Genomic DNA, 14062 nt, shown 5'->3' with positions numbered 1-14062 from the left:
CGGTAATAAATTGTGGAATTGAAGTGAGGAATGTATTTGAAACTTCAATTGGCGACGGAATTTCTCAGCGGATAATTGGTATTAAATCATGCTTATCAACGAAGTCGAAGGTACACTGGCTCAGAATGGATACAGATTCTCTACAGAAATCTCATACAATTCACTTCAACACCCATTGTTGCATTTATAATTTCTCTTTTGTGGTACGAGCACAAGTCGACATCATAACGTGCTGGTAAAGTCTTGTAACCTAAAAATGATCCCTCACCTTGCGAGGAGGTTTGTGGGGAGTCTTATTGACTATGCTTTGAGCACCTCGACGAATTGTCCAGGACATCCCTTGATGCAGAAGGATCTTATGTGATAGAATTCAATCAAGCGTAAGGTAAGCTTTCGTGGACCATTCTGTGATGACTTATCGATAGAAGTCTGGTTTGGCAGCATTCACGCCGTATTCGCTTAAAGCATTGCTCAAATCTTCCATGGTAAGAACAATCTTGCCTTGTTGATGGCCAGCATTAAAATGCAGCTGTGGCTGCAGCTGCTCAGTTGCATTGTCGACGCCTGTGCCAGTTCCAGTACTCAGTTGATTAGCAAATTGTTGCCCTTGTAAAAGCTGTTTAGCCCTCACTTGAGGATTAGAAGAGTTGTAAACAGCTGACGAGCTTCTTATTCTTGAGTACTCATAAGCGTCCTGAGCAATGTCAGAGATGAACTTTTGTGTGGCAAGGGCTAGTAGCCTTTTGACTCTGACATCAGCCGTTTCGAAACCATTCCGAGCAAGATAGTAATCCGTGACAGCATCAGGAATAATAGGCAGAAAGTCTTTATCCATCAATTCTAGCATCTCTTGTAAGCTTTTATCCTTCCTGGCTATGTTCGGGAGGTCATGCAAAGATGTGCTAGTCTTGGGTTCATTATTGGCAAGATTCTCTTCGTTTTTTGTGGGTTCATCAAACCGACCCACCAACTCTGTATCCGCATCATCAAACTCTTCATCATCAACTCTATCTATTGCCTCATTTCTGGCCTCGCTAGATTCTTCCATATCTGACATTGATTGATAAAACTCGACCTCAAGTTGAATTGTTTGCGTAGAACTGGGGCACGGGTGTCTCATGCCTAGAGAGTTCTCCTATGAGAATTGAACTTACAAGCTAATAATGTTTTCAAGGAGTCTTTTTTTTTTTTTTTGTAAAATTCACAAAAAAATTGATCTGACTAAATGGAAAGCCCTATGTAAGTCTACTTAGAGAAAAACCATCTTATCAGCTTCCAGACTAGCACCCCTTGACCACACCTGTGAACTTCGACGTCCCCCTGTGTCGCCACTAGGGCCCTAGCCTGCCATCTCAGAGACAGTGATAATTATGAAAACGATTTATTTTGGTGAATGTCGGTAAAAGTTACTTCAGGTAATACGTGTAAAGTAACACATCTTTTGACCATTCCTCAATTGTTCGCAATAACGAAATACAGTAGCGAGAATGTCGGATAACTGCAAAAGTACTTTTCAATCTTAAAAATCAAAAAAGAACAACTCAAAAATACTTTTTCAAAAACTGGCTCTGTATTAGCTATCGCTTGACTCAAATCAAATGAAATCCCTATAACTCGGCCTCAGTCCCACTCACCTTACATTTGCATACCTACTGGAGTGTGCGGGTAGTCTCAGATATCATTAACATTAGCTGGAAAACAGGAAGATAGGGCTGTACATGTCACAAAACCCATTCGAATCACTCACATTTGGCAACTCGCTTTCCCTTCGCGTGGATGGTGCCATTGGTACAATGTCCCTCTCGCCAAATGGCAGAGATGCTGTTTTGGCGGGGAGAAAGGGTTTATTCATCATCGATTTAGATGATCCATTCATGACCCCGAGATGGCTACATCATATCACCTCTTGGGAAGTCGCCGACGTTCAGTGGTCTCCTCATCACTTTGTTAAACCATCATGGTGCATTTCAACTTCAAACCAGAAGGCCCTCTTGTGGGACTTGGCAAGACCTTCCAACAACGCCATAGCGCATGTTTTACACCGTCACACAAGGGCGATAGCAGACATTAATTTCCACCCTATGGATCCAGAAGTTTTGGCAACATGCTCAATAGATACATTCGTTTATAGCTGGGATATGCGAAGTCCACGACGACCCATTGGTAAATGGGCAGAGTGGCGTGCTGGTGCCACACAAGTGAAATGGAGTCATAATGATCCCCATCAATTGGTATCCAGTCATGACCACAGCTTCTTTTTATGGGACACTAGGAAAGGTGCGGTCCCAGTTCTAAGGGCTGAAAATGCCCACACCGGAAAAATCAACGGACTTGATTTTAGCAGTGCCGACAATAAGCTTACGACATGCTCTAATGATGAGAGCATAAAAGTGTGGGATCTCCTGAACTCTAGTACAGAGAAGATCAAGCCATCCGTTATAATGCAAACCGAGTACCCTGTTGCGAGGGCAAGGTCCTTACCATTTGGCAAAGATGGTTGTTGTGGTATCATGCCGCTCAGAGGAGGCGGAAATGCCATTCATATTATCAACTACCAAGGCGCATTGAACGAGAATGCAGCAACGGGGAAACAGTTCAAATGGATGTAATACCCGATTACTCTTTTCGTGGCCATCAAGGGCCAGTGAAGGACTTTCTTTGGAGAACTCTTCGTTCTAGTTATGCTGGCTTCGAGTCTAACCAGTGCTGGGAGAAATTTCAAATGGTAAGCTGGTCTTCGTATGATTTTGATTTAAAGCTCTGGCCCGATGACTCTGAGATGTATAACATTGCGAATTATAATCCACTGCACCAAAAGCTTTTTAATTCATTAGTCAGAAGCACTGGCGGCTCTGACTCCGAGGATGGTATTGCAGGCAATTCTCCAACCTATTCACCCAATTTAGAGCTAAGCGAGGAGGTATCTCTTAAAAAGTCAGATACATACCGTTACAATACCTATTGCGTTGAACCACTTCTTTCAATGAAGGACTATTACAGAGAATATAACGGGACAGCTTATCCTCCATGGCATACTTCAAAATCATGCAATCACAAGAAAATGCTGATAGAAGTACCCAGCTCAATCATCTTGACTGGATTTCTGGAGTGCGTATGGGTGACACAAGATCGAATGGTCCTGACCAGCACGGGGCGCCCATTTTTGAGAGCTTACTGGGACCCAGGAATCTTGGAGAGGAGGTGAGTATAGTAGGTCACAAGTTCCCAAAGCTCCGTTTCGAGAAAATTTCGGTCTCTACGGGCACCTTGTGATGACTTTTAAAGGCCCACTTCCGAAGATTGAAAGAACTTCCCCAGAAGAGATCAGCGCTAAAGACGCGAGTGACTCGACAACCACGATGATAGAGGACAAACTGGGCCAATCTTCTATATCCAAGGCACCTGCGCGTAATAGTAGCCCCTTGCAACAAGGGAGCAGCAAACCAGCGATTGGAAATAAATCAAATTCATCCGTCAGAGCAGCGGGCTCCAATTTACCGACAAAAGAATCCGTCAATCAGCCCCAGAAATCGATCCTTGGGACTCACGACAGCATAGATGAACTATGGAAAGCCGATCAGGAACAAAGCTTGGCATTTATACGCCTTGAAGTAAAATTCCCCAAAAGCTATCCCCATATTGAAGACGTGGCTTTGAAGAGTCACAAAAGCAAAAAACCACACAAACCCAAGAATCACCGATTGTTGTTTGACATAGAGGAAACTCATGAGATTACCCCCGAGATAAAGCGAACATTACTTGAAGGGTTGAATCAAATAGCAGAGTTTTACACCACAAAATTCGCCAGATTTTGCCTTGAGCCATGCCTCAGGTTTTTGATGGGTGATAGGATCAATTTGAATGAAACAGAATTCATTCGTGAGCTAGAATTAATACCAGAACTGTCATTGGGTGATAATATTATAGAAGTTGGAGATGAGAGCTGGGCGGACGATCTTGTGGACCTCCATAATGCAGCAGGGAGTTCAGTAATCACCACTTCATTCACTTACGAAAGTAAAAAGGGAGAAGAAGGCAAAGAAGAAGAGGATGACGAAAAAGACGAAGAAGCAAATGAAGGAAATAAAGAACGCGAAGAAGAAGACGAAGACGAAGAGGAAGATATAGACTTGATACCAATGGTGGGTGATCATCCACTTCCTCAGCTGACTTCTCGTCAAAACGAAGAATTTAAGAATCCAGCAGATGCAGATCCTTTCAAAGAAAGAATAAAACATGATACAACGCCCCTTCCGAAAGGATGCGGAGCTATTTGGTCTCATAGCGGTCGATTAGTCTGCTTCTTCTTATCACGCGAACACGACGAGAAAGCGAAGAGACAGTCTGATTCTAGGATTCAAAAACGGAGGCCGGATGAACGATACTTTAGCGCGGCCAGAGGTGTAAAAACTATGATGGAGGAAGCTGACCATCTGTCTTCGAATTCAATGATAGATGAAGACTCGGATCACGGTATCTGTCTGGAGGAAGCTGAATCGCTTAGCTCTTCGCTATCGTCTGATGCTAGCTTCAATAATGACTGGGATGAGCTCATAGAGAATGACGTGCCCTCGAAGTCTCGTGTGAGAGGGTTGTTTAGGGAATCTATGAGGGTTGGAGGCGATTTCTTCAGTAATGAAGACCGCAAATCAGGAATAACACGAAGTGCTGGAGGCACAACCTCAAATTACAGATCTTCGACACACGGGGACTGCTCTGTCAAGGAAAAAAGAACCCCAAAATCCTCCAAGGGACAGTACAATCGTATTTTGATTGCTGACTTCTCCCACCTTATTCCCGAAAAGGTCGAACTTGCCTTATCCTATCGGGTTTTAGGGACACACCGGAGAGTTTAGCAAGACATAATCATGAAGTGGCTCAATTTCATGGCTTTTTTGAACTCAGCGAGGCTTGGAAGCTAATAGAATTAATTCTTATCAAGAAGCTCCCTCAAGTCGAAAGAATCGGTAAACCTGATGTTCCCGTTCCCTCAGATTCGGGTATCTTTTATTGGGGAAATCATCCTTATGGACATACATGGCTTGTAAAAAGTTTGTTTGACTATTTTGAAAGAAATAATGATCTACAGATGCTAGCAATGATGTCGTGCGTTCTTCATGAGAATATAACCAATCTTAAGGAATGCAACGAGGAAAAGATGCAAGCTTTACCTTTAAATACACCTTACAACGTTGTTCCAAACCATTCAGACCACAAGATTTCGAGGCAATTGGTCGCGTCATCAGATCGTGAAAGTCATGGAGGCACCGCGCTGTTGTTTCAACTGACGCTTTCTGATAGAGGACTTGTGCGGAAGCCCTCGAATACGAATTATCGCAATGATCACATCTTTCAAACCACTTTCAGTTCGAACGATGTACTTCCGTCTAGGGCATGGTCTACCACACCCGTCACAACATACCAATCCCTCAATGGCATAGATGGTTCACCAGACCTGCTTTATTCAAAGAAGCTCTTAGTTGATAGCCCACAAAGACAAGCGAAATATTCGTCAAGGAAAGCTCCCAGGCCACTGACCAATAGGGGTATCTTGTCTTCGCCTTCATGCTTGCAGTCTCGAAATGGACCACGCCAGCCCCCGACAATAACTATCTCAATGAAAAACTTTGAGCTGCTCGACGTTTTTGATGATCTGTTCACAGTTTCACTTCTCAGTGAAGTAAGTGACAGAAAGATGGCGTACTATAGAGAGCAATACGCAGAGATCTTGTATTCCTGGGGGCTACTTTATAATAGGGTGAAGATTTTAAAGTTTAATTACACCCTGGAAGAAAAGGCGAATAACTCGAGCAAGTTTCCACACAAATGTGAATACGGTCTACGATTTAGGAAATCTTTGAGTACTTCACAGCTGTTATTGACTCCCCTTACGTCGATCAAAACTGCTAGAGCCAGTGCATGGAACACGAAGAAGCGAAATGACCTACAAACTTGCGCTCTATGCTCTATGATTGTAAGCAAGCGTGCACTGGTTTGCACGAATTGTGAACATATTTTACATCCGGAGTGTGCTCTGATCTGGTGGCTTCTGGATGCCAGCAACTTGGAATGCCCCACGGGATGCGGTTGCGATTGCTTAGACCATGGTATCCAAGACTGATACCACAGTGTCACCTCATGGTTTCCTTGTTGCAGTAATTTGATGTTTGAGCTTTTCATCCCATTCTATCACCAAATCACTTATGTAAGCGGCCACATCCTCAGCACCCGTGCTCTCTATCTCTGCACTGGTTGTGAATTCGCGTCCCCAACGATTACAAGCTGAAACCCACTTAACGGACTGATCACCACCTTTCAAAGCTGCAGTGACTGGGGCATTTGCAGCCGTATAGCCTGAAATGTTGTGAATCTCCGAACCCATCAAGCGTGCAATGTAAAAAAGAAGCATCATTCCGTAGTATGTGAAGATATTCAAAAACTCAAAGAATGAAAAACTCGTGAAAATTCCAGGGTGGACAACATAGGATCCTATATCAAACTCCCTCAAAAGGTCTTTGTATGTTCCACAATGCAACAAGTCCATCAACCTTTTTGAACCCTCATAAGGCTCAGGGGACCTCAATAACTGGAGATCATCGAATGAGAGACACTTGGGGTTGGCCATGACCGAAGATATCCAAACCACGCGGCCACCATTTTTTAAAAGATGCCGTATTTTGTATAAGAGGTAGTAAGGCCCGAAAACATTAGCTTGAAAAAGCATTCCCATTCCATCTGTAGATTTCACGCCAACTCTTTGCAACTTGTAAGTGGGAAAAGTTACTGCATCAAGTATGTTTGTAAAAACGGCTTTGGTGGCTTGCACCCAATCTATACCACTGTAGACACCGAGTGCTGCGTTGATGAAGAGATAATCAATTTTGCTGAACTTTTTATTCAATTCATGAATAGCACTCAAGACCGATACCATATTGGCGAAATCAACGAGAAGATAATCAAACTCTAGTTCACCTTTTCTCGTAGGATATTTCTCTCGATAATATTCTCGTATCTGCGTTATAACATCTTTGACTCGAGGCAATGTCCTCGACGTAACTATAAGGGTCACATTTGTTTCATCGGGAAGCAGGTCGAGTAGGCGATATGCGATGTTGACGCCAAGGTTGGAGGTTGCCCCAGTGATCAAAGCGACTTGCCCTTCTTTCATAGTGGTTGTTCGTAAAAGAAACTACTCATGCGATCGTATAGCCATTGGTGCATCTAGTCACGTGAGTAATGGCGGACATAGGGTCTTTCAAGTTGTAAAATCGGAAGCATCAGTTGTGTGCATTGCATTGCCTTGGGCCATATTGAGGAACATTGACGAATGCAATATTTTTGAAGATGCCTCAGTTTTGGAACAGCTTATATTTCGTAAGGTTAAGAATGAAAAAAAAAAATAACACGACAACTGCAGGACTCGAACCTGCGCGGGCAAAGCCCAAAAGATTTCTAATCTTTCTCCTTAACCACTCGGACAAGTTGCCTGTATGATGAATTTTTGCCTGCAGCACAACTAATTGCTTTAATACATACATGTTTCTATTAGTGAGAATCATTAAGAAAAATTTAAAAAAGGGGCAAACAACTCATGTATATTCAAAAAGTTTCTCTTCCGTTCCCAGAAGTCTGTCGCGCCTTTTCGGTAAGGGAAGACATTTGGGTACTTGATTAGTGGGTTGTGTTTCTATAGCGATATAGTTTTGGCTCCTAATGGAGGGTAATCCTGCGTTAGAAGTGTCCTGCTAATACATTCTATTAAAAAAAAAAAAATCTGTTAGACTACTGCCCCAACAATTGAAAAGGGCAATGAATTCAGTTTCGCCGAAGGGTCGATGACATAATATGATTTGAAAAACCAGCAAAGATACATTGTCGCTCGCTATCCACCCCAACTGCTAAGAACAAGGTGTGAAGTCATAGCCACTCTGGTATCTGGTAATTTGAGAGAAGGGTTTTTACTATATAATTTCGGTTTATAGCTTTTAAAGCTGAGGAGTAGGTGAGTGTGCCTTGGTTTCCTTTTTTTTTTTTTTTTTTTTTGACTGATTTCTCTTTATTAGAGTAAAAAACTATATCTCTATAGAAACAACCTCCAATAAGATCTTATTATTCTCAATTTCACGAGACACTCAGGTCAGTTTCCCGAACGTCTCGCCGTGGTTATCGACCCATAGGACATATCTGTCTTACGGCCTTCTTCAACTGACGTATCAGAAGGGGAGGAGGTTGGGGCATTCTTCCCTCGATTCACGGTTTTTTAAATAAGTAGTTCTCACCGTCTTCACAAACCAATTTAGTTTGCGAAAATGTTCAAATGTGAAGTATCAGAAGGGGCGGAAGACGCTACATTGGTTCCTCGAAGCCAATAGGTTTTGTTTGGACGAAGTCATTCTTTCCAGCGTCCTCTTCAATAATAATTGGTAAAAAAGAACAAACTCTCCGGCTATTACTCATCGAGAACTTTCCTAGTATTGTAGATTCAGCAAAGGAAGACTGTCAAATAGCGCACTTCTGATGAGAGATATCAAATTGTGAGGTTAATTTTCAGATTTCGTGGTAATAAAGGACGTGGACCCATCTTATGATTTTAACAAAGTGCATCATGTCCCGGAGATATTTTATTAATTTGTTCACAAAGCGGAATGCAACCAGACCATGCTGTTAAAATGATACGAATCTATTCTAATCAAAGGGCATCATTCATGCCGGGAGGTAGGCGTTCGACACATGAGTTGCGTTTATTTTCCTCGATGTTGTTCGGCTTCCCAAAATTTAACCTAGGAGGTCTCTCAAAACTCATTGTGTTTGATGAGATAAGAATGAATTCTAAAAAGTTCTGTTATCGAAAACTCATAAGACTTTTTATGGTAATACGGTATTAGTAAGATGCCAAAAATCCCGCGCCAAGAAATCATGACATGAGCCGCACCTCTTATGCATATTCACTGCCCCGCGTTGACGCAAGGAGTACTTCTTAAAGCCGCACTTCGGATTATCCCCCACGCAAGAAGTTCATTCCTTGTGTAACAATCGGGTAGACCGGATTTATCGTCTCCTTTTTTTAAATCAAGCCATCACTATGTGCATGTGCATCTTCCCCAGATTTGTCGTGATTCGGAACGTCAGCCCTCCTGCTTTGGGGCAGTTCAATGCACTATGCCCTTATTGCTCAATTATGGAGTTCAGAAGAGAATTCTGAGGCAACCACATGAAGAGACTTCACGTTGACACGAAGAAGTCAAATTTTAACACTATATTCTCTCAAAAGTACAAATCTAAAACCCGTTGAAAACTTTTTCAAAATATATGAAATCTAAATCAAGTATCTGAAGTCATCCCTAACTTCCGATCCGTCATTTCCTTTGCCTAGCTCATTTTCCCAGTTCATGGTTCCATTATCGATTCTTCTGTTCAAAATTTGCAATCTTAACCTTAATGCAACTGCGCAAGCAATTGCAAGTGCGATAAAAACACAATTACATGTGAATGCAACGGTGTAACGTGGAGCAGCAGATGATGGATATAAGTAAGCATTCCAGATCGAAGCTGAGTTCGACAAGCAATTCAACAAAGAAAGTGCGATGGCACGTTTCAATGGTGGACGGGGAACAGAGTTGGACATCCAAGATAAAATTGTGGTGAACGAACAATAGATTGAGGGCACCATGATTACCATAGCAAAGTATCGCGCACCGGTATTCAAGGTAGACACTGAAATAATAAACGATGCCAATGCAATAAGTAGAGGGGAAACAACGTGCCAAAAACGTTCTCCTGTTTTATCAGCATGAAGTGCCCATATGAAGGTACTTATGACAGCAAGGATATACGGAGGAGCAGTAAGACACAAAGTGATGACACGATCGAAGTTGAGTGTCTCAACAATGGAGGGAAAGAAATTAGTAACACCTGCTGCTGAGACCAACCATGAGAGTATACCGCAACATGCCCAAACTTTAACGTCACAGACAGCCAACTTGAAAGCACCCCAGTATGATTCTTCGTTTGTCTCATCGCTGTCATCTTGTCCTGTTTCGCATCTAATTTTGTATAAAAGGACATCCTTTTCAAAATCATTCAACATTTTTGAGTTGTGAGGCATATCAGGCAAGACTAAGTAAGCCAATGGAGCGACTCCCACTGTAACTCCTCCTTCAATAATGAAAAGCCATCTCCAAGATCTCAACCCATGAAGGTGGTCCATGTTGTCAACAATTCCAGCGGCAATCAAACCTGAAAAGGCACCAGAAAGTAAAGATCCAGAATACAACAAGGAATTTCTGAAGCCAAGCTGCTTTCTTGTATACCAACAGGACAACACATAGAGACAACTGCCGAAAAAACCAGCTTCAACAAATCCCAACACTAAACGCACGGCAAGTAGTCCACCAAAGCCCTGGACGGCAGCAGTACAGAGGGAAATTGTACCCAAGCACCCATGATTGAGGCAAGAAAAATTGATGGTTTTTTGAACTTGTTCAAAAACATGTTAGCAGGAATTTGCATAAGAATATAACCAACGAAAAGAATGGAGATACAAGTCTCATATTGGTTACCCTTCAAATTCAAATCCTCTTCCAATGCACCTAGTCTAGCGCTTGCAATGTTATTTCGGTCAAGATAGTTTAAAATGTACAAAAACACCAACATAGGAATCAATCTCAAGTCGACTTTTCGAGTAATCTTCTTGTGGAATTTATCGATCTCTTCATCGCTGTACTGCTTTAACAGTTCAGGTTTTTCAACCTCAAAAAAATCCCTTGACTTTGTGCCGCTTTCAATATTGCTTTCAATATGTGACACTTCAGATTTCTCCACTTCAGTCTTTTCAAGTTTATCCATTTCACTTTCTCGCAGTCGATTTCAGTCCTTGATCGTATCGTAAGAGATTCTTTTTAGAATTCTTCTTTTTTTTTGTTGGCTCAAGAATAAGAGAGGATCTACGCAATTTATACCCTGAATTTCAGACCGACTCTCGGGCGATGGAGTCAACACCCAACATCTTGCAGGGTTTGGCGCAGCCTGCCAAACGCGGGTAAATATATGCCGGAAAAAGTTATTGTAGCGGGGATATGTGGGGACAAGGTGGGGCAGATGCATAAATGCGTGGCAACGTTCTGACATTTCCTGTCACTAAATCGGCTCAAGAGAAGAGTTGGTGAGCTTACTTGCATTTGCGTTTTCAAAGATTTAGCAAAAAATCTTGACTTGTATAACTTCCACCTGGGAAGTACTGTTCAATTCTCGGGTTACACCGCCTTTGTGACGGCCTTGCTCGGATAAACTGTATTGCAACATCAACTTATGCAAAACTATGCAGTATGTGGGGGCACTTCGCAAGCTGGTGGCAACGTACCTTGCTACCTTTGGCAAGGCGGGAAAGGATTGTTCCGCGAATTCGAAGGCCAAAAACATATTTACAGAAATAGTCGGGACTTTGAGCTTCCTTTTGCAGGCTGTTTTCTTAAGCAGAGGAGTAGGAGGTTGAGACTAGTACGGCACGTTTTTCTTAGTGACTGAAAATGTACATAACGTGAGAGATGATGCAGCAGCCAACTCTAGTTTTGCTTTCCGGATATGCAGACATGGGTTTTTCAAGGAGCAAAACAAAATCTAGAGCTTGAACCTAGTTGCCTTGTTTACAACTTGCTTGTTCCTCGAGTGATTGAGAGATGAAAGGTCCATAGTGTCAAACTGTACTCAGAAGAAATTCTCTTATAGAAGCGCGTGCAATTTTTTTTAAAAATTAGGAATTTTGTGATTCGCGTGAAGTATTTGACAGTGGGACATGGTGCCGTTTGAGCAGCTCTTCCCTATTCGCAGTCGAGTCACGTGTAAGTACTCCTGAAGCTTCATGTTAACTAGACTGACCTGTATGGCGACAGATTACTCTCAAACATCCCAAGAAGCTAGGCCTGAGCAATACTCATTTTGGTCACCAGTGGCAGTTACTTAAATATTCGCGAAACCTCAAGGACGAATTATGCGAGACCTTTCGGACAATCAAAGTGCCGAGCAACATCATGAATGTAATGATGAATCGCAAAAGAACAGACATTCGGAACCAAATGAAGACGATAATGATGGTGTTTTGCAAGACTTTGCAGGAGTCCAGGTAGGTCAAGACTTGGACGAAGAACATGAGGGATTTCACGAGAGTAGCAGCGACGGAGATGAGTCGGTTCGCGAGTTTACCGCTACTATCAGTCCATCTAACCATACGAGCGGCCTTAGAAGTCATCGTGACCTAATACGTGAGGTTGTCGGACAAGAAAGAACACATTCCGGTACTAACCTCATTGAAGTCGTGCAAAGGTTGGTAGGGAATATTGAAGGGTCACCATTTAGCAGACAACTGACGGAGTTCGAAAATCTTATTTCTAACCTTTCACAGCGTGACGACCCTTTTATAGTATTAGAATCGTTGAATGAGCTCTCAGAGAGGCTTCTCATGATGAATGGTATAACTGCTGAGCGTTTAATACCTTCTAACAAATTTGCACGAGCCTTGGTTGACATTTTGAGGGAACCACTTTTCGAGGATCATCTAGAGTTGCATCTAGTGACTTGTCGTTGCCTTTTCAACTTTTTGGAGGTCAACCAAGATTTTATTCATGATGCACTTACTAATGGAGCAGTAGAAGTACTCATCATTCAGCTTCTCGACATCAAGTATATCGATCTCACGGAGCAGGCTCTCCAAGCATTAGAAATGATTTCGAGAGAACGAATCTCTCACAACTTGATCGTATCAAATGATGGGCTTTTGGCCTGTGTTCAAAATCTCGACTTTCTAACAATTCATGCGCAGCGGAAATGTCTTTTTATTATATCAAATTCCTGTCTCAACATCAGTGAGAGTAACTTTCAGAAGGTGAAGGATATCATTCATCAACTTTTTGATGTTGTGAAAGGTAACCTGGATGATACTGTCCGAGAACATGCTTGTCTCGCGTTATCGCGGATTGCAATGAGCTTCAAGTATAAACGGCGTTCGCATGAAGAGCTTTTTGCCGATGGACAAATGTTGGATTTAATTTTGAATGTAATCAGTGGCTCATGTGGAGAGGCGAGTAAAGAGACTCTCATGAGTTTCAAAGTGCTGCTAAGTCTTTTAGAATCGCTTCAACTCATGGCATCAACGTCACCGAAGATTTCAGAGATGCTTTTAGGCTTGAATGCGGGTAGGCATTTGTTTTATGCCCTCGAATTTTACAATAAGAAACATGAAAAACGGCCAGGGCTGGATTTGACTTCAGACTCTATAAGGGAGGTTTCTTACACTTCGGTGATGGCAGCACCGAAAGAAATTTTACTCAATATTCTTCGGTTCATTGGAGCATTAACTCCAACGACTTATGATCTTAGTGAATCTCCCTTTGTGTTTATTCCCATCAACAGAGATGAACGGGGGACCATATCAAAAGAAACTCCGACTCATCACCAAAGAACTATTGATGAAACCGAAACTTTCTTACACTGGGCTTGGCCAGTTGTACTCAAAGTGTTCCTCGCAAGCATGGAATCCGAAATCCGAAAAATGGCCCTCATCAATATGTTCAGAGTGTTAACCTACATTGATTCTGAAAATCTGATTCTAGTGACACATATGAGCGAACTTACATCCATAATCGCATCTCTCGTTAGTGCTGCAAAGTCTGATTTACTATCAGGCATTGGTTTGGAATCTTTGAACAACTCAACAATATCCAATATTATACCTTCGGTGGCGATAATTAATTGTGTCTTCGAAAAAGAGTTCTTGAACTGTCTCCTCAGCCTCAAGAAAGAGGGGGTTTTTAAAGACATCGAATATATTGCCGAGAGATTGAATTCATTTATTTTGGATATCAACGGCAATTACCTTGAGAACGATAGGGTTCCCTCATTGGCAAGGTTTTCGACGTTTGCAAATCCTGAATTGGACTTCTCACGTCTTTCTGATCAGCTCCCCAAAACAGCTCTTCTTCTGAGAGCTAAAAAGGGATTAGATCAATTTCGACGGATTTCAAATGACCTCGTTTTAAATTTGTCGGGAGATGAATCAACATCAGGATCA

General features: G+C 42.2%; 6 protein-coding genes and 1 non-coding gene across 7 annotated transcripts; 3 read left to right on the top strand and 4 right to left on the bottom strand. All coding sequences in view use genetic code 12, as the record gives it.

Annotated features, from left to right (window-relative positions):
* Positions 1-415: 415 nt before the first annotated feature.
* On the bottom strand, positions 416-1057 carry CXQ87_001292 (uncharacterized protein; the record flags this gene model as incomplete). Its single annotated transcript, XM_025479834.1, has 1 exon — positions 416-1057. The coding sequence occupies one exon, from the start codon at positions 1055-1057 to the stop codon at positions 416-418; it is 642 nt and encodes a 213-aa protein (XP_025339307.1).
* A 661-nt stretch (positions 1058-1718) lies between these two features.
* CXQ87_001291 (WD40 repeat domain-containing protein) lies at positions 1719-2609 on the top strand (the record flags this gene model as incomplete). Its single annotated transcript, XM_025479833.1, has 1 exon — positions 1719-2609. The coding sequence occupies one exon, from the start codon at positions 1719-1721 to the stop codon at positions 2607-2609; it is 891 nt and encodes a 296-aa protein (XP_025339306.1).
* Positions 2610-3839: 1230 nt separating this feature from the next.
* On the top strand, positions 3840-4856 carry CXQ87_001290 (uncharacterized protein; the record flags this gene model as incomplete). Its single annotated transcript, XM_025479832.1, has 1 exon — positions 3840-4856. The coding sequence occupies one exon, from the start codon at positions 3840-3842 to the stop codon at positions 4854-4856; it is 1017 nt and encodes a 338-aa protein (XP_025339305.1).
* Positions 4857-6136: 1280 nt separating this feature from the next.
* On the bottom strand, positions 6137-6625 carry ERG27 (3-keto-steroid reductase; the record flags this gene model as incomplete). Its single annotated transcript, XM_025479831.1, has 1 exon — positions 6137-6625. One exon carries the CDS (start codon positions 6623-6625, stop codon positions 6137-6139), a length of 489 nt encoding a protein of 162 aa, XP_025339304.1.
* Positions 6626-7405: 780 nt separating this feature from the next.
* On the bottom strand, positions 7406-7487 carry CXQ87_001288. The gene has a single exon. It is a non-coding gene; the product is annotated as a tRNA-Ser (tRNA).
* Positions 7488-9316: 1829 nt separating this feature from the next.
* CXQ87_001287 (uncharacterized protein) lies at positions 9317-10845 on the bottom strand (the record flags this gene model as incomplete). Its single annotated transcript, XM_025479830.1, has 2 exons — positions 9317-10334; positions 10379-10845. The coding sequence occupies 2 exons, from the start codon at positions 10843-10845 to the stop codon at positions 9317-9319; spliced, it is 1485 nt and encodes a 494-aa protein (XP_025339303.1).
* Positions 10846-11986: 1141 nt separating this feature from the next.
* Positions 11987-13191, top strand: CXQ87_001286 (uncharacterized protein; the record flags this gene model as incomplete). Its single annotated transcript, XM_025479829.1, has 2 exons — positions 11987-12751; positions 13096-13191. 2 exons carry the CDS (start codon positions 11987-11989, stop codon positions 13189-13191), a joined length of 861 nt encoding a protein of 286 aa, XP_025339302.1.
* Positions 13192-14062: the final 871 nt, after the last annotated feature.

The sequence above is a fragment of the Candidozyma duobushaemuli genome (genome assembly GCF_002926085.2).
Source record: "Candidozyma duobushaemuli strain B09383 chromosome Unknown A_B09383, whole genome shotgun sequence".
In the NCBI taxonomy this organism is placed as follows: domain Eukaryota; kingdom Fungi; phylum Ascomycota; class Pichiomycetes; order Serinales; family Metschnikowiaceae; genus Candidozyma; species Candidozyma duobushaemuli.
The sequence above is the reverse complement of the archived record's forward strand: the minus strand, read 5'-3'. Positions and strand labels throughout refer to the sequence as shown.